This window comes from Phasianus colchicus, chromosome 6 (genome assembly GCF_987193195.1).
Source record: "Phasianus colchicus chromosome 6, bPhaCol1.hap1.1, whole genome shotgun sequence".
Lineage (NCBI taxonomy): Eukaryota > Metazoa > Chordata > Aves > Galliformes > Phasianidae > Phasianus > Phasianus colchicus.
Genome location: NC_143441.1, coordinates 14322104 through 14341741, shown reverse-complemented (window position 1 = coordinate 14341741; position 19638 = coordinate 14322104). Strand labels below are relative to the sequence as shown.

The window sequence follows — 19638 nt, the reverse complement described above, 5'->3', positions numbered from 1 at the left end:
ACCCCATTTAAGGGCTGACTGCCCCACAGGAAGGGTCTTTTTCTGGAGATCCCTTCTCTGAGGGGTCTTTTCTGTGAACCTACATCTTTGAATACAGGTGAGTTTTCCTTCCCTGTTTGTTTCTTTTCCCATTTTTCATCACAATAACCTTTCTAGCTGTAACACCAACTGTAACAATGGGCTCTGTATTCTCTGTGAAGAGACTATTTGTTTATAAACAAACTAAGTAAATCATCAGTAATGCTCCCTTTTTTCTTTTTTTTGTAGTAGAAATTGTCAGCTTTTAAAGAATCAAAATGCCAAACAAGCTTCCCTGTGCTCTCCAGATGCATCATCTATGCCTGTAGCATCACTATGCATTTTACTGTTAGGAAGGATCAGCTTCTCCTTTTAGACCCACAAAGCCTGTACGGTTGAGGAAGAATGAACATTTTCTTCTTCTTTATGTATACCTTGTTGAACGACTGTTCCCATTTTTGCTCAAGAATCTTTAATCCTGATGGAAAGGTGTGACAAAGAAATAACAGGCTTGTATTTTTCATATTCTCTTATTTCAATGCTTTCAATGCTAAGTGGAATTAACTGGGTACTGGTAAGCTGATCATGTGAGACATGTTGTCTCTCTTTAACGCATACGTGTGGTGAGAGAACTTAAGCAACGTTTATGGAGTTTATAGGTTCATGAAGATAAATCTTAGTGACAGTTTTGTGATAGAAATGTCTTCTTTCTTGCCATTTGTCTATATCCAGGTTATGTTCATTTCTTGAGGTAGGTGGGAAGCCATATGAACTAGGGGATGTCCATAAGGCAGAATTTTCATCCTGTGTGGTACTGTGCAGGGTAGACATCAATTGTTTAACTTTCCTTCTGAATCTCACCAGTTTTCAGAGTCATTTTTCTACCTCCCAACATCTTTCAGCAGAAGTCACTCCAACCCACCTAGAGCATCGTGTTTTGCAGAATAGCTAGGTAAAGTGACAAGGGGACCCAGGGAGAGAGACAGACTCCACGGGGCTGAGTGTGGAAGCAACTGAAATGCAGTTTTCAGGAAACTTTGTAGTCCTGTTTTTTGGTGACTTTTCAACTAACTGTGAAGCATGAATATTCATCAGGAGAAATTCATCTCTTGCATTAGCCAAAGCTATTAATGTATTAATTAGAGTCCACTGATACTGTACCTCAGCACTAGGTAATCTTTAAGGTATTCAACCTGTGAGATAAAGGATTAGGGTTATGTTGCTCGTAAACGGAATAAATGCATGTGAATTTGATTGAGCTAATGTGAGTTTTAACAGAAATGAATCTCTCTTCCTCTTTCATTATACTTTAAGTAAACAGACTAGCTTAGAGCAGCTTCTCAGTGTTAAGCTTCCCTTGGTGAAAATAGATCCACGAGGGCAGGCACTCCTGAATTGATGTGATCTCATTTGGGATTCCCTCTGTACCTAAGCAGAGTTTAAATACTTAAGACCAATTATGTATCTCTGAGAATTAAGCCCCAGTTGTCCTTTGTAGTTCTGTGAAGTCTTTTACAAAAGCCTTGATGGATCCTTATGCGAGAGTATGGGGAGACAGAGAATCAGTTGCAAGGCTGCTAACAAGTTTAACTGTTGCCCCGGATACTTCTTTCTGAAATGAGGGGGGTGTTTTTTAACTCATAAAGGTAATTACGTTAGGAATATTTTGAAATTCAATTTGTGTGAAGGACACAATGTGTGTACCTGTGATACGGATCAGTCTTCTGCTGTGGTCAAGGGCCAGTTGCTAAGCAGCAGAACACCTCTGCTGGATTAAGCTTTGACTAACTTTTACCAGGATCAAATTATTTGCCAAAAAAATTATTCCTTTTATGCCATTGGTGCAACTAATTTTGCCCATATAACTTGTTTTAATTGCAGAACTACAAGGGATTTAATCAAAAGGTTGAACCACCACTACAGTGAACATTAATACAAGCGAAATATGTCATATACAGGGAGAAGTCACATTCCTGCAGTTCCTCTTAGAGTCTGGCAGAACTGGAACGTTCCTTTCCTTTGCACTACCAAGAACAGTGCTCTGAGAGCCAGCAAAGACATCAAGTAATTCCTGGACAGTTTCAGTTGTTGTACTGCATAGCTCAATGTCAGAGGATTTTGTAAAAAGGGGGAAGGCCTAAATTAAAAGTCAAGTGAATAACTCGAGATCTGTGCATTGAAACTTGTATATGTTTATGTGCAAGGCAAGGGAAAGGCAAATAAATGCGCCTCTTGAGCCTTGCATTGATTTGCTGGGTTCAGGGAAGAACTCTGAGGAAGTTTAAGATGAATAAGGCCGATTTAGTCTTTACATTAATTCTTGTTATTAAAATATTTATAAGTTCGAGTGAAGCTAGGCTACACAGGTATTTAAAGTGCTTGTAGGTCTTTGCAGAACTGTAAGAGTGCTTCAGGTTATTCTTAAATATTGACACATTTATAACAATACGGCAGAGCAGATGTAATCCCAGCATTACAAAGCAGAATGAAGCAGCTCTGAAACACCTTGCTGTAGTTCCTTAAGGCAGGATAATAACCCAACTGCACTGAGTACAATAGAGATCATTGGCCTAATATCTTTGATGGGTTAGCGTTCATAAAAAGAAGTATTGAATTAGATTCTCATTCTGAGAAAGAAGAAAAAGGAGCTGCAGAAAATCATGGCCTGATACAGACACACATGCACTGGGGAAATTCCTGCCCCTCTGCCTGAAGGGAAGGAAAATGCTGTGAATTTGTATTCACAAATATTGTAATGATTTTCAACACAACAACATGCTACTTATACTGCAAGTGTACATTTTATGTCACCTATATTTCTCATTGCTTTTTCCATCAGAAACCAATTTCATTTAAATGCTTGTTTTTCTTTTTATTCAAATGAAGATTGGAGAATTGAGCTCTTAGACTCCCAATTTTCCATTCTCCAGCACTGCTGCAGAGTCTGTACCCTGCTTTGTAATTTTATAATGCGTGTTTGTGACAGGCATATCAAACCAGACAGTTAGTTTAGAATTGAGGTGAGTTCTTTAAATGCAAATTTTACTATAAACAGCAGAATAAAATCCTTCAAACACTTCCCAAGCCTGCCAGGAAGCAAAGCTATATTTAACTCATTTTGAAATTCATCAAATACGTTCTGGGCTGATTCAGATCTTCAATGTGTCTTTGAAGATAACATGTAGTGGAAGTGTCATACAGTCCATTGTGTGATTGGGCACATCCTGAGATTCTTGTCAGTGAAGACATGCAGTTGGGACTGGATTGTAGAAAGAAAAGTACGTATGGATCTGATAACTTAATATTGATACTTTATTTGAAAACTTGAACAATCTGTTGCATTCAGTTCAAGAGCTTTTTAAGAACTGTATGCAAAGAGATTAGTGCTGTACCTGTGGCAAAATCCATATGCACTTACAAATTAGGAAAAAAAAAAAAAAAAAGACTCTTTTGTAGTACTTGAGAGAGAAAATGTTTTAAAGAAGTTCAATACCATGTGTTGCTGTAATAACAATTGGGAGCAGCTTCAAAATCTGTATAAGAGATCTTTGAATATTAAAAATGATCCATAGATCATAGGTTAAGACTGCTGTGTACAAAAGCAGGTGCTCTCAAACATGTCTTCCTATCCTGGATCACAAACAACTGTAAACTGGATGATAGGGCTAACTATGGGCAGCAATAAATCTGTCAAACTCCATGCTTTGGATTTTGTAAGATAGGGCAAATAAGATTCCAAAAGATTGTTTAGACTCTGTCTCTGTAAATACGGTATATATTGTGTATATACATGTTATCATGCCTCTTTACTGTTTTGTTTATAAAAAAAATAAGAGTCCCAATTTGAAAAAATACATGAAAAAGCAATACAATCTGAATATGTCAGCAAGGTATTGAATACAGTATTGCTTGTACTCCAGTATGACCTGACTTTGAAGTTCAAGATTATGATTTTTAATCATAAAAGCTAGACAGTGATGTTACAATTCATTAAAATCCTCAATCAAAACAAGACTATACATGAATCAGCAAATTCCATACAGAAGGTAGAAACAGTGTCACGCTTCCAATATGATTATTTTTGCGACTATAGTTTTCTAATGTCAATTTGTCTTTGGTTTGTTCTAGTACATGACTGCTGCTGCACCTATGCAAGGGACCTACATTCCCCAGTACACTCCTGTGCCTCCAACAGCTGTCCCTATTGAAGTAAGTTTACCTCCATCCCTGAAAGCAGCATGAGGGGTAACACAACTCTTACATCTATGATTCCTCATTGTACTTGCTGTTTGAGAGGGGCCTAAGATCACTTTATGGAATGGTACATCTTCCAGCTTTTTTAAAATTAAGATTTCACATTCTTTTTCTTGACTTTATTTTCCCTTTTAATTTACTTATTATTTGCAGGAGTTCTTGTTTTGCTTTTGTTTTGCTGTACAGCAGGATGTGGAATAAAACATCAGTGATTATGACTGTCTTTTTTCTCTCTATACTTGGGAGGGGAGATGGGAAGCGACAGGAAAACAATCCCAGCAGGCAGACCACAAATGCAAAAGAGATTGCAAGAAAAGAAGATTGCAAGAGGGTTTTGATGTGGTCCTTAACAAGTATAGGTAATTGCTGAAATATTTAGCCACCAGAAAAAGTGATTGAGCAATGGAAACCTTCCTCTTGTATATACAGACGTGGAGGATGCTGCACTGACTGAGTGCTTTTTCATCCTTGAGGAAGGATTCGCTCCCTCCCTCCTTGGGGCTGAGTCATGCTGATGACAGTCTAATGAGTAAGTATTTACTCAACCCTGTAGACCACAAGCTGCTGGGAGAATCAGGTCGGCCTCCACTTCTGTGCAGGATTATAATGGCCACCAAGCACAGAGAGGAGGGTGCCTTGTCATCCTCTTCAATGCGTGCTGCTTTCTGGTGCTACTCTTTTTTATTAATAACTTCTTCCCTTCTGTAGGATAATATGAGGTGTTCCAGGGTCTCCATACTTCTGTCTTGAGCTGTATGGACTTTCTGAGTTGGTGCTGTTCCTACTCTGTGCTTTGAAGTTGCTGTGTTAGTGATGCTTTTGGTGTGGCTCCACCAGCATTTCATGTTTTTTTCCCAGTTCTCTGCAATTATTGAAATTGCTAAATGAGAGCCCTCAGAAAAGGCTTCTTTTTTGTCACACTGTGCCAGTCAAATCTTCAAGGTTTTTTTTATTTTGTTTTTTTGCTTGAAGATAATACTCCCCTAAGCCTTGTTTGGTTGCAAATGGGGCATGAGTGCCTCTTTTAGTAGCTATTCATAGGTATTAAATAAGGCACAAATGAGGTACAAATCCAAATCAAAAGGAGATAGTGGGGTGGAGACCAGTGGCTCATCCATCAGTACTGACCAGTGCTAATAAGAGAATAATTCTTCCTGAGCTCTTCTCACCATCACCCATTGTTATATTCACAATGGGTGTAACATGATATAGTAATGAAGTAACATGATATAGTAATCAAATATTATCTGAATATATAGTCAGTCTTGATCTGATCTAGTGATGCTTATTACTGCTATTGTTTATTTGTATATGGTCTCTGCCCCAGAGAGCTTACATTCTCAAGATGGACAACAGCAGAATCATAAAGACAAGGAAGTACACAGGAAAAAAATAATGCAGTCTCAACAGACATGAAGAATTTCTGAGAAATGAAACTTAATTTTTTTCACAGATAATATGAAATAAACTACCTCTTGTTTACATAGGACTCAAATGAAAACAAATCAAGTGGTTTGTGCTCCCTCTTCTGGCTCTGTTGTATGTGATACAGTAATGAAGTTTGTTCCCTGGAGAGATCTGATAGTGCTATTTTTGTGCCCAATGCATCAAATGTGAGAGTAAAGGCAAGAAAATAGATTGCTTTGAAAGCATGCAGAATTGTTAGAATTAATAGTATTATTCAGACTGTCCAAATAGTTAAGAAATAGAACATAAAGTTAAATCCATGCACACCAACTTTTGTGTATCTAATCACTTTTTTCAAATTTACAATTGAAACAAAACTTTGTTGGAGCTTTGGCTTAAGTAGTAAAATCTTTAGAGTGGGGTAAATTTATCCTTGAAAAAGAACATGCATAAATGCACTGTGTACAGTATACAGTGTTTTTCTAAGGCAGCTGGACTTCTGTTGGACCTGTAATAGATTGGAAGGTGGTGGACCTAATTTCTGCCTTTTATCACATTGCAATTCAAGGGAAATGGGAGTGATTTCACTGTGAAGTTGGGCTAAATACATGAACATCAGAGAGCCTTACATTCATTGTAAGAAAGACAAAAAGTAAAATCCACATTTCACTGAAGTCAGCAGAATTTTTGTCTTTCAATAAACAGAGAAATGTTCCAAAATACATAGGTGTTTCCCTATTCAGCTTGTGAGAGCAAGGTACTGGAGAGGTTGGTACACTAAGGAAAATTCTCACTGCTGGATTATTGCTTTGTGAGCTAATCGAGTTCGTTGTGTTAGCATCTGGTTCTGCTTTTCCAAACTCTTTTAACCATACAGTGCTCCAAGGGAAATACAGGAATGGTGATCTGGTACTGAGTTCCTTTATGTAATCAACTGAAGTGAGTAAAAACAGTAACCTTTTATGTTCTTATTTGACTCCTTAGGGTGTTGTTGCTGATACTTCTCCACAAACAGTAGCATCTTCATCACAGGAAGCCAGTGGTCAACAGCAACAGATGACAGTGGAAACATCCAGTGAACATGCACCTGCATATTCTTACCAACAGTCTAAGTAAGCATATGTTTTTTTAGCTGAAAGGTTTTCTCTCTTCAAAATAGTAGGACAAATCTGCTTCCTATTTCAGCAATACAAATTCAGCAGGTGCTTCGTTGAGTTCAAGTGAATTCTCCATACATAGTAGTGTATGTGGAACACTGCTGCATACTGTAGTATGCAGTATTACAGTACTGATGTAGCATTAGTAGATGGCCTCATCTTAGCAAATTGTCCTTGAGTTTGTGCCTGCCGAACCACACTCTTTGGCTGTTCTCTGCTTATTGTGGATTTGGAAGGATCTCAACAACTGTATTAATAACCATCATGCTGGGCTAAACCAGTATTTGTCATCAGAGTTTATACAGAGAGCTTAGATTTTGCAATGGTGAAATTATTATGGTACACATGTAAAAGTTTGTTTCTGAAAATGTGGTTAGTAAAGCAGTGTAAATTGCCCCAAGGTGGTGTTTTTGAGAATGCAAAACTAGTGCCATGCAGACACCAAGTGGGCAAAAGCTGGAAACACAAGGGAAGCGAATATGATGAGGAGAAGACTGTTCTGTCTTTCTCTATCCTCTGCTCATTTTATTTGCTTTGTATGGAATACCTTGGAAAACTTAAGATCTACACACTGGCTGTGCTTTGAACACTTTCAACTTCAGAGTAATCCTCAAGCATCTTTCCTTTTGCCATAATAGAATTGATCCTCAAAGAGATGAGGCTGCTTAGTCAAGAACTTAATCGCACATAGATCCTAGGAATTTGGAAGGGCTGTAGGAATTGTGATGTGCTCCAAATGCTATCGTTTATTAATACATGTACATTAAATACATTAAACATCACTTTCCTGTAAAAAGAGGAATTAATTTTTATCTTGAAGAAAGTAGACAAAAAGACAAGAAAATCATGTGATATGTCAGTTAATGCATCATGACATAGTACTTAGAGGACTATGAGTGCTATGAGGCATATGCTATGATATAGAAGCGATTAGAATTACACCAATCTGTCAGTTGCTTTACTTCACTTATGACCTCTGGAAATGGAAGATACATTTATTTTCCTAATACATGAATGAGAAATGTGTCAGATCATACAATGGCCCTTTTTGACTGCCATGAAACATAAGCTGTCACTATTTCATGTGTCATTGCTGTATTTGCTCATATGTACATATCACAAAAGCAGTTGATACAAGCTTTGTTGGTGCATCCAGTGCTATATTTTGGAGACATAGTCTATGTATGTGTACCTCCTCTGACATAAGCTTCTCTATTACCTGTAAATAAGTGATGGCAAAATACTAACAGAATATAGTAGTCAAAGAGATAAATGAATGTGACAGTGACATCCTGTTCACTGGTTTTGATGACTGTGTTCTGAAGGGATTATGATCTGACCATTCCCATTTCCTACTTCCCTTTCATTCAAGTCTCCTAAGGTAAATGTGATCAGCTGCTTCTGGCATTTTTCCTGCACAGAAGAAAGCTACACTGCAATTCTTTATTGAAATGAGTGCTGTATTCATGCTCAAGAGGTGAATTCTCACTTCCCCTGAGAATGAGATCCCTCATCTTTCCTTGTCAGCTACAGCCTTGTTGCAGTTCTAATGGCACAAACATTTGTATTCAGAAGAATTTCTTTTTTAATCATGCCGGCTGATCCACTACAGATTTATTATGATTATTTTCACATTTTTTTTTTATCTGAAATGTGCCTTATATTTGTGTCTGCTAGTTGTGGGCAGAAATGCAAAATGGGGGAAGCAGTAAAAAGAATCAGAATGGTACAAAATCTGTCTTAAAAAAAAAAAAATTCCTGGCAGAGTATTTCAATAATCTTGAATGTACAACAATTTTTTTGTTTTTGCAACTAAAAGAAAATATTACTAATTTTCTCTTTGAAGGGCACATTTATTAATAGCAAACATCATGCCTAGTGTACAACAGCTGTTTGCAAAGCACTGGAGAAGAAGTAATTAACTTGACCAGATAATGGTTTTGTCATATATATGCAAAGGAAAAGGCAGACACTAAAAAAGTGGTTTCACAGAGCTGATCATTTAGCAGAAACAGTATGTTTCATTATTTTCTTTGCAACTATCATAACATTGCAGGCAACAAAGGAGGGAAAATACAGGATCCTGTAATATCTCTGTGTGCAAAAAATGAACCAAAGATAAAATTTAAGATCCGCTCTTCTCATCAGTGTATGCATTGTTTCATTTAATATTCTGGATACTCAATTAGAGCATCCCAGGGATATTCAGAAATGATAACTTCATGTCAAAAACCCGACTTCTAGAAGTGGAGCAATATAGGAGAAGTAGCCCTCTGTTTTTGAGCAGAGAACTCAACTCTGTGAGGAAATCACCTTAATTATTTTAGACCCACAGTGCCTCTTTTCCTCATAAATCTTTAATTTTCCACATAAAAGAGTGTGAAATCTATGAAGTGGCTTTAAATGGAGATCCTTCCCCCTGGAAATTGTACTCTCTTTCTCCTAAACAAAACTGTCTGCTGCACAAAGCACTCTGATTTTAAATGTGGGGAGAATACAGTTTATGGGGCCTTTTGTGGGCAAACTCTATGCCAGGTTACATTAGAGACTGTGCTGTGACCCTTTGATGCAGTCAGCCTTTTGGGCATATGGTGTCCACCCTACTCAGAAGGGCAGTAAAATCATAGGAGTCATGCAAACTAAAACTTAGAGAACTGCTTCAGAAGCCCTAAGAAAATATTTAATCCATTTTTTTTTTTCCATATAAATCTGTTGTTACATTCAAAATGCTAATTTTAAGTCTTCGTGCAATGAAAATGTTCTTTGGCAAATTTAATGTTTAAAATCAATGTTCATTTTATGTTTACCATCCTGGAGAAGTCGTTGCTCTATGGCAAATGTTAGGTCATGAGCGTTCTTCACAATTTAACTCCTTATAATAATGTAATTATTTTAGAACGAAGCAAGGCAAATGCCTTACTGCTTGCAAAGGTAAAGGTGCTAGCTTGCCTTGTGTTGAACTTGAATTGAAAAAGGATTATTTCCATGCAAGTTTGGGGGACTGTAGGAGATCCAGTAGCTAGCTTTTACTGATAGCTCACTGATACATTTAACAATGTTTATAAGTAGGATCTCCATCTCCCTAAGGATCTCATATTGTCTTGCCAGTATAAGTTTTGTTAGATGTATCATTAAATGTTGTGAAACCTCAAAAACACAAAATGAGTGCTGTCTTCCTAACAAAAAAAATGTTGATCGTCTCACTTGTTCTTTGTGCTAAATTTAGAAACACATGATGCTATACATTCCAAAAAATTGAGTTTTTTTCTAATTAATATCATCTCAAATGTTTCTTAGTTAGCCATAACTAGCTCATTAAGTAGGCTGTTTCATAGTCTAAGTGTTCTTGCCATCAGGAGATGTGTTCTTGTTAGTAAATTGGATGTATCCTTTTGTTGTAAGTTTATCCTTTATCATTAGTATCCAAAACAAACAGTGCCACTCAATATTACGAAAATATCCACTCTCTTATTGTATTACTCTTGAAATATTTACACGGTGCTAAGCCACACATTCATCTCATTTCAGTGAAGTTAAACTGCCCATTAAGCATAGCATTAACAGAAGTAAAGTCATCTGCTTAGGATGTGTTAACATCCCCAAAGCAGGAGTTCCCTACTTCTGCCTGGCTATTTTCAGCCTAGTGTCGGTATCATATTTAAACAGCTGCAAAGTTAGTTTAGCTTGGATAACTTTTAAAGAGAATTGGGTGGAAAAAAAGGAGAGGAGCCTATTTCAAAGTTGTTTTGACTTAATGACCACTTTAATTCAATTGTTTTTACAGACAATAAACAGGACTGAAGAATGTCGGTCTGAAATCATTGCCTTGAATGGAGAAACTTCACTGAACAAGAAGTTGGCTTCCAGTTTGCACAGGCGTCAAATGAATGCTTTCTTTTTTTTTCTACCTTTCCCAACGAAAACAAAACAGTGTTTTTATGTGCTGTGCAAATGGTTCCGTCATGTAGTCTGACAATTTTATTTTTTGCTATTTTTTTTTTGTTGTTGTTGTTAACTAAAGAAAAAACCCAAAGGAAAACGCTGGGTTGACATTTCATCTGGACAAACAACTGAATTCAGAATTTACCTGGAGGTGTAGCTAGATTTTTTTTTTAACAGAAAAACTGATGATGTCAAGAGGGAGCAAGTTGAGATGAAAACCAATTGTCTTCCTCAAAAATTAAGCTACTCTTTTTCTCTCATTTTACTTTTCTTCTTGTTTTAAATCTAGAGTGGTTTTTTGTTTTTTGGTTCTTTTGTTTTATTTTTGTTGTTGGTTTCTTTTTTGTTTTTTTTTTTTTTAAGAAATGTTTAGGTAAGGTTTATCTTGAATCTTAATTGCCTTAATTTTAAGGACGTCAAAGGCTCTCAAGGCAAGCTGTCAACGTCTTGTTAGAAAACCCGAGAATGAATTGAAACTGCTCACACCGGTGCTGGTGCAGAAGAAGTTTAATAGACTGAGTTTTTGGGGTGAACAAAAAATAAACTGTACAGTTTAAAAGAAAATGATTTTCTTCTTTTGAAGAAAAGTTGATGATAAAGGAACTGTGGCAACTGAAAGGATTGGAAAAATGCTGGGACTTTTATGAACTTTGTCTTAAGTGTTGACAGAAAAAAAAAATCTAGAAGGCTAAAGCATTTTACAGTAAAGTTATTGAATTGAGAAAAAAACTTGCTGCATTATAGAGAATGCAGAGGGTTTTTCTTGCAGAATGCAGATTTTTTTATTTACAAAGCGTGATCGCTAGCGAAAGCATTAGTGCTTTTTATCTGCAGTCTTTTTTATGAGCTTTAAGAAGTTTTTAGTCTGCTTTGCTTGTCACATTGCAAAAACCTAGCTTAAGAGCATTAAAAAAAAACTTAAGTAGATAGGAGCTTATGGTCAAAAAAGTGCAAAAAAAGCAATAGATAGAAGAAATTGTTGACAATTTCTGTAGTCTTTCCTAGTTGTGAACAAATGCAGCCTATGGATGGCCTATTTTATACCAAAGATGAAGTGACACCCTAACGCAGTCCAGAAGATAGAGGTTGTTTTTTTTTTCTTTTTTTTATCTTTATTTGACCTACATGGCCGGACCAGTTCTTACTTTCTTGTTTGTTTAAACTATCTTCCACTGGTGTTTTACATACTGCATATGATTTTAGTGGAAATTTCAGAATAGTTGGTATTTTAAGTTTGTTGATGGTGTGCTTTGGAGAACATCGCAAAGCAAGTGGAGTGAGTTACCAACTAATCTGTCCAGGTGGGCTTTAATTTTGATGAATTTTTCTGTTAAATTGCCTGATCTTTGGTATTTCTACTGAAACAACAGTCTTCCTTCTGAATTCCAACACACCACAAATTCATTTCTTCACCTCAGTCTTTGTCATCGTCCAGCATGCATAGCCACCTTAATTCTGTGTTCATTTTTCAGTGATGCATTTGAATTGCCAGTTAGATGCAACAGAAAGCAAACTTGATCTTTGTTCTCATTTTAGCTCTCCCATGCAAGCAAAAATGTTGAAAATGACTTATGCTAGTGTTGTCATCCAGGCAGGAAGTTAATTATTCTTCTCTGCTATGATTTCTGTTGTCTTAATATGTTGGCTGACAATCACTAATTAGTATGATTAGGCAGAAAAGACACTAACTAAATTGAATCCACTGAAACCTGTTTTAAGAATGACATTATTTTCCATAGAGAAGTTTGAATTATGGCCCTTGGTTTTTCCAAGCAACCAAAAAAAGTGGTAAGCAAGTCAGAAGAGGATTTTTTCCCTGAGGAGGCAGAAGAGAAGCAGCAGTTAAAATATATACGTACATACACATGTATCTTTAAGTAGAAATTAAACCAAACATTTTTAAACTTCTCTCCATCCAGAAGAGAGGGGAAGCTTCATCACATTTATTGTGGTGCATTAGAGACAGGGTATCCATTAAAAATAATTAAATTAAAACGTAGATATTGGATCATTCTGATTCAGCCACACAATTCTGAAAAGAGATCTGTTTCCCTAACCTGAGTTTTAGGGGAAAAAGTACACAGTTATTTTTTTAAATTGATAAAACGAGATCATATTTTTTAATGTAGTATGGGGGGGGAGGGGGTTTCCCAAGTAAATGGCTGCTAGATATGCAACATATAAAAGAGAGGAATGGGAGTTCATGTGGTTCTTCATCATAGGAAGAAGGCCTGATTTTCAGAAGTGGTAAAACTTATGCTTTCTCCAGAGTAGCTGTGATATTCAGCACTTCTGAAAACCAGATGATGCCAAAGCAAAAGAACAATACCCACAACCTGTTTTTAATTCAGGAAAAAAAAAAAAAAAAGCATATACATATAAAGACACTTAATCATCTCTTTCTATTCCACATGCTGTCGCATTACTTGTTGCTTTTTGAAAGTGGCACTTGAATTTTGGCCTTGGAAAAAGGTTCCCTCTTTATTTGGAGGGCGTATGGGGGAGAAATCAATCTAGCCTTATTTTCTTCCTTTCTACACGTACTCTCTTTCTGTCTCTGAATTCTTTGTACAAATAGAGATAACCCCAGGCACAATTCAGTTCAATATGAAATAAACATATTTGTTTCTGTGTTAGTTCTAATGTGACATACAAAAAGTCTCATTTACTATCAACAATGAGGCTACAAGGTAGCTACCATGTGGCTGATGAATATGCTGAGGTACCTTCTTATTTCTATTCAGAACTCTGCTGCTTTATTTATACATTCAGAAACATTTTTGTTATTTTTTTCAGCAAACAAATTTAAGCAATCTCAGTGTTTTTTATTAAGCCAGGCAGGCAACACGGTATAACGATGCCTGTCACTTTAAAGTGTTTCAAGTGCATTCTGTGTTAGAATTGTTCCTTTTTTTTCCATGCTGCAGTGTTTATTAGTGTTTGAAATCAAAAGAAATAAAGCAAAGAAATGAAGGAAGAAGAGGAAAGAAAATGGATTCCCTAAATACAATTGATCGTCTTACTCTTCCCCAAAAACAGTGAACTGGTACTTGAAAGACTATGAGTTATAAAAAAAAAAATGTGAGATTGAGTATAAACAGTCATAAATATTAAGGTAAGAAAAAAACTTATTGGGAACATACAAATTGTATGGAAATTGGTAACTTATTTGTAAAAGTTACAAGTTGAGATAAGAGAGAACACTTGAAAAGCAATACACTGCATGGTTGTTGTCATAGCACTAGAACACTTGGTGGCTTCTGAACTCTAAAACTGGTGTTCTTTATGTTCAGGCTAATAAGATTTATCAGAAAGTTCGCTATAGTTATCTCTTTCAGTTGTTGGTTGGTTGGTTTTTTGGTTGTTGATTTTTTTTTTTATTTTTATTTTTTTTGAAGATCTGAATTTGTAAAGTCAATATCTATGTCTTGCCAATTTAGCTTTAAATATCATGAGGGTTCCTGAAAGGTTGCAGAAACAACCCTAGAAGTCTAAGGCAATGGTGCCTGTCCCAGCGGTCTAGAAGCAACATCAAATCCATAAGCTGAACTGCGTATGTACTTTCCATCACACCTGAATTCTTGTAAATAGTCAAATCTGAATGTTCAGGTTTGGTATTTTTGTTTTTACTTTAAAAGATAAATACAGGAGGGGTGTCAGAGAAATACAAATTATGGCTAGAAAATCTGAATACCTGGGCTCGTCGCTTAAGATTGAGGAAAAAAATGGATACAGTAGAACTGAAGAGAGTATTATATTTGCAGGTGCAGTGTAGATCGGGTCACTGAAAATTCTTGCTGTTCCCAATGAGATTGCTGAGGGACTCTTCTTCCTATCTGGCTCTACTGCTGGTTTTGTAAGCACTTTTCACCTGTGACAGTCAGGCCTCAAATTGTGAATGTCCTCCTATTGCCTTCCAGTGAAACAGACTCTTGAAAATGTCCTTAGCTTGTGCTTACTTGTATAGTTCTGTTTACCAAGAGGTTGTGTTGGTCAAGAAATCCACCGTAATACAGAATGAGGCATATCTGAGAGCAATTGCATCACACTGTATTATCTTCTGCTATGGATGCATGCCCAACTGTGGAAGATAAAGGCTGGTTATTAGAGAAATTGAGGGCTTAAACTTTCAGTGGGCAGTGGGCTGAAGCACTCAAATGGATTTTTACACAGGTAAAAATCAAACAAAGGGTATTATTTATGTATGTATGTGTAGCAAAACTCAGCAAATTTGAGGAAGCCTGCATTGTAATAAAGTTTATTTTTAATATGTCATAGTATTTGGATCTATATTATGTTGTTTATGGTACTGAAGGATGATAATGATGCGAAGTGTTTAACAAATTGCTGTGCTTCATGATTTTAAGCTTGATGGTTCTCCTCATGCCACTTCATTTTAATGCTGAGGTTGACATGAGCAAAACAGGTTTAGGCAGATTCACTGAACTCCACCTCCAGTAAGAGTCATGCTAAAGAGTGATAATGTGCTTAAAGTAATGAATCAATCCATTTTTCGTGGTGAGACCAAATGTGGTAGTTGAAGATAGTAATGTTTGATGCACACACGGTCAACATTTCCTTTCAAATCTTTAGTTAACATGAAATTGATCCCAAAACAAAAAAAGTGCCCTAGGGTAAGGGATTTTACAGATCTTTCTAGGTAACCCATGTGAGCTGAGGAAACAGTCACGGTGTGATGGAAGTGCAAAACAGAAAATAACAGAAACACTGGCGTTTGGTGCATTGGTTTTTTCTGTTAGATGACAGTTGGCTCTAATAATAACGATTCTTTTCATTTCTAGTATTCATATACACAGTCATGCACACATGCGTTCTCAGAAGGAGGGCTGAGTGACTGGCAGACTTCTCCTCTCCCTCGCTGGAGCAGATTTCTGTAATCTTTGCACGCAGCAAAGATACAGTGGAAGGAGAGTTGTTTCCCCTCAAAAAAGAGCACCAACTTTTTCTATATTGCTCCTGTCACCCACGCAGATCAGAACTCTGTCTGTACCCCAGAAATTTATTCACCTTTGTGCCTCAAAGCAGGCTGAAGAGACCTTTTCTTCTCCCCTTTATTGCTGTTCTGTGTTAAAATTAACAGTAAATTGAGAGGAAAGTTGTCAAAAAAGTGGAAAGAAAGAAAAAAAAAAAATGTTGCTTTAGTTTTCCATGATGACAAAAATGCTTGTCTTTGTTTCGCTCAAGATTTCATTCGCCAACAGTGACAGTTGCGTTCTTTCACTTGGGATAAGTAAAAAAAATATCAACCTTTGACAGGTTCACAAACCCATGTTTCCTTGTAGAGTCAGACTCTGCAAGATGTAAGCACCTTCCAAGATCTGGAACTGTTATCCTAAGAGAGTATCTGCCCAATGTTAATTTCTGCCTTTCAGTATCTCTCTCTTGGATAATAATGTTATGAATTTGGTGAAATTTGCAGGCAGTTATATTTTTAAAAGCTCAAAAATGCAGCCTAGAGAGGAGAACGTGATGTTTATGTAACTAAAGTATTATGAAATATGCTGTATTCCAGAGTGGAGGAAAATTCTATCTTTTGGAGGCAAAACATTTTTGTGTAAAAGCCAGGAAGTATACAGAATTCATATAGGAACATTTAATTGTTTCCTTTCTAAAGGAGAATGAGCAGGTTCTGTCTATAAGGAAAATCAAAGCAGCTTTGAAAGCAGATGAACTTCCTATCAAGAAATGTGCATCACACGAATGGGACAGAGGTTCTTTAAAGCCCTTACAGACCTCACTGTAGCCAAAATGTAGAATACAGAACCTCCATGATCCATTAAATTATGAATCTTATTTATATGGGCATCTGTGTGCTGATGTCTCAGAATGTCTTTGAAAGATCTGTACTGCTATGATTTTTTTTGATGTTTTCCATTTGTACCACAATCCTAATAGCTGCCATTTTCCCACTCCTGGGGCTTTCTGTAGATCAGTGGATGTTAGGTTTAAACTTCTGTTTTCTTTGATGAAGCTTTCAATAAAAAAAATAAAGAAAAGAGCTGGGTGACTGTGTTCTTCTGGAAGCATTGTGCAGAGGTTTCCCGAGGCCAAGGCACGTATGCTGAGCACAGAGGGAGCAGCAATGGCTTCGCAGCAACGCCTGCCTGCTCTGCATCTTCACCAAGAGCAAGGAAAACATCGGAGGGGTGGGATGGCTCTGCCGCCCTGACAGCAGCACCACCACCCACACGTTAGGAGCTGAAATACGGGAAACGCTCTTGCACCGAGAGTGTTTAACACTAGTGGGTACCTGCTGTCTGGGCTGTGCTCACCTGCCAGAGGAACTCTCTTTCTGAGGAGTGACTCTCTTTCCTTGAAGAGTGACTTCAGGGCAAATGTTGCCACATGGAAGACAGAAAATCTTTATTTACAGAATAAGTGCAGCCCAGGCAGTGATAGTGCAAGCCATACTTCATCTTGAAAGGGAACTGGAAATAAATCGCCTTTTTGGCCACATCTCATGGGGAACAAGAAAGCCATTTGGCGCGCTTCCCCGTGGCTGCCTCAGTCAGCGGCTCTCATATTGCCATGCACGCATCTTCCCATGAGAGCCGTTCCTGTGAAGAAGGAGGCAAAGGCAGGCAGGAGGTTTCCAGTTACTCTCCCTTCTGCCAACGAGCTTTATTCCAATGTTGGAAACTGCAGCATGCTCTTCTTCTCCCAGCCTAGCAAGAGTGTGGCTTTCTCCTTCAGTGCTCCATGTGGTTTGTGGTGTTGCCTGCGCCCTTCCCCTCGCATTCCTTCTGGCCCATGATCTATCTGTAGGTGAGCTGCTCGTTCCCTTCAGTCCCTGTGCCTCTGCTCCTTGTACCAATGTTGCCAGTCTTCAGAAGACTATTTTGTGCAAAAGTCTCCATTTGACTTAGCAGAGCACAACACATCGTGATAATTTATGGCTGACGGAAGTGGTCCTGGGGCTGCACTCAGTGCAAGAGGATTTTGGCAGGCAAATATTAAACCTGTCTGGCAGATAGCGTGCTGCCCAGCACATCCAGTGATACGTCACTGAACTTGTTTGGAGGGACATAAATGATAACTAAATAATCTTCTAGTTGTTTACACCACTTTAAATGGAGAAATTGAAAGTTGAGCTGTTTAAAGTGATGCAAAGAAGTAATTATTTAAAACTAAGCAAGCTTGAGTCCATAGTGTGTTTAGCTGAGGAACCTAAGTTCTGCTGCACTGAAATACTTCTGAAAAAATCTAAACATCCAAGAAAAAGACAGAAAGCATGTTTTGCACTTACTATTTTACTTATTTCATCATAGATAATACATTCCCTATCTTGTGGAGAATTCAGAATTCAATTGATACACTGTCAGCTGAAAACGGTAAAAGCTCTTTGAACATCATTCCTGTGGGATCAAATCCCACATTTTTCAATCAGAGGTCATTTCCTCATTAAAAATTATGTGGCACCACACTGCAGCCCACTAGGGTACTCTTTTCCTCAGTCAGAGCAACTTCTACCCAGTGACAGTTTCATATGAAGTACTCTGCAGTGGAACTCTGGCTCACCTAGATTTTCCACACATGATCTGAATGTTTGCCAGTTAATCTTAGTGTTGTGAGAAAGAGGTGTTTAGACTTTTAAAGCTCTTTTTATATAGAAGAATAGGGAGAAACAGAATAGATTGATCTTATTGATACCAAAGCACAGTAATCAATAACTGGAGAAAAGTAAGAAGGAACTTTGAGGAAGGTAAAGCAATAAGGAAACAAGTCCTTTTAAGCTTCTTTCTCTTGCTCTCTCTCTCTCTCTCTCTCGGTAGATGTGCATCCATCCAACGGAATTAAATTTGTGTATATCCATTCTCAGGTGCAGTACGAGCCCATTGGTATAGCTAAATACACGTGTGTCTTCCTGATCCTAACCACTTGCTCATCTGAGCCTCAACAGTGAACAGAACTGAACGTGCCATCAGGAGAAGTGGATATCCCAATATCCACAGTCCAGTGCTGCCTTTCTCAGTTTGTGCTGCAACTTCCAGCAGTGATCAGTTGTCTTCTTAACAAGCACCCCAGCAATCTGGTTTTCTTGCTGTGGAGGCGAGTCTCCAAGAGGCCCAAAAAGTTTGAAGTTTCTTTAAAAAAAGTTTCATTTTTACAGCAACTCCCACTGGTTTCTTAACTGTGTCTCTTAGGTATTATGTTCTATGTATGCTTCCAAATGAGCAAATAAGTTTATTAGGGTAACATGCAGGGGCCCCAGAGAAAAAAAAGTCACACTCTACAAAGCTTATGAAGTAACGGAAAAATTATCCACTTAATCCAGTAAGAGATTTATATTTCTATTGAACTCTCAGTTGCAGCTGAATATGATGGGCTTCAGCATTACTGGTTACTTTTCACAGCAATAGTTGGCTGTAGCGCAGAGATCAAGAACTGCTTTCCAAAATGTTTCTCTTTTCACATATTGATTCTACTGTGAAGGCTTTGGAATGTAAACAGCTGTTTGGAAATGACAGTTGTTAGAGAATATCCAGTTCAGAAGGTTCAGAAGGAACTTAAGGGTAGCATCTCCTGCTGAGAAGTGATAATTACTCAGTAGTTTCAGCTATGACTATGGTATTTTCTATGTAGATTGAAAATGACTGCTACCAAAATTATCTTGAGGTGGTATCTTGTGCAGAATGGTATGGTTTAGTTGAGATATTTCTTCAGTCCAAAAAAGATCATGCTGGAAGCCCAAATGACTTTCAAACAATGCTAAAGCTTTGTGCGAATATTGGTGAATAGCTGAATGTTACTTATAGCAAGGACTGAGTATTGATGCCTATGACAAGGTTGTTTCCATTACATAGGATGACTGAATTGCCTTTGTGGAAGAGGCTCTCAA

General features: G+C 37.5%; 1 protein-coding gene across 11 annotated transcripts in view; it reads left to right on the top strand.

Moving 5' to 3' along the window:
- Positions 1 to 16793, top strand: part of RBMS3 (RNA binding motif single stranded interacting protein 3) — a 697193-nt gene extending 680400 nt beyond the window's left edge. For 7 of the 11 annotated variants that reach the window (XM_090142518.1, XM_090142517.1, XM_090142519.1 and 4 more), the window contains 3 exons: positions 4147 to 4227; positions 6664 to 6791; positions 10621 to 16793. In XM_090142518.1, coding sequence (XP_089998644.1) covers positions 4147 to 4227; positions 6664 to 6791; positions 10621 to 10627 — 216 coding nt within the window. In that variant the 3' untranslated portion in view covers positions 10628 to 16793. Of the gene's footprint in view, positions 1 to 4146; positions 4228 to 6663; positions 6796 to 10620 lie in introns of those variants that run through there. The other 4 variants (XM_090142520.1, XM_090142523.1, XM_031590253.2 and 1 more) reach the window with 1 other exon arrangement.
- Positions 16794 to 19638: the final 2845 nt, after the last annotated feature.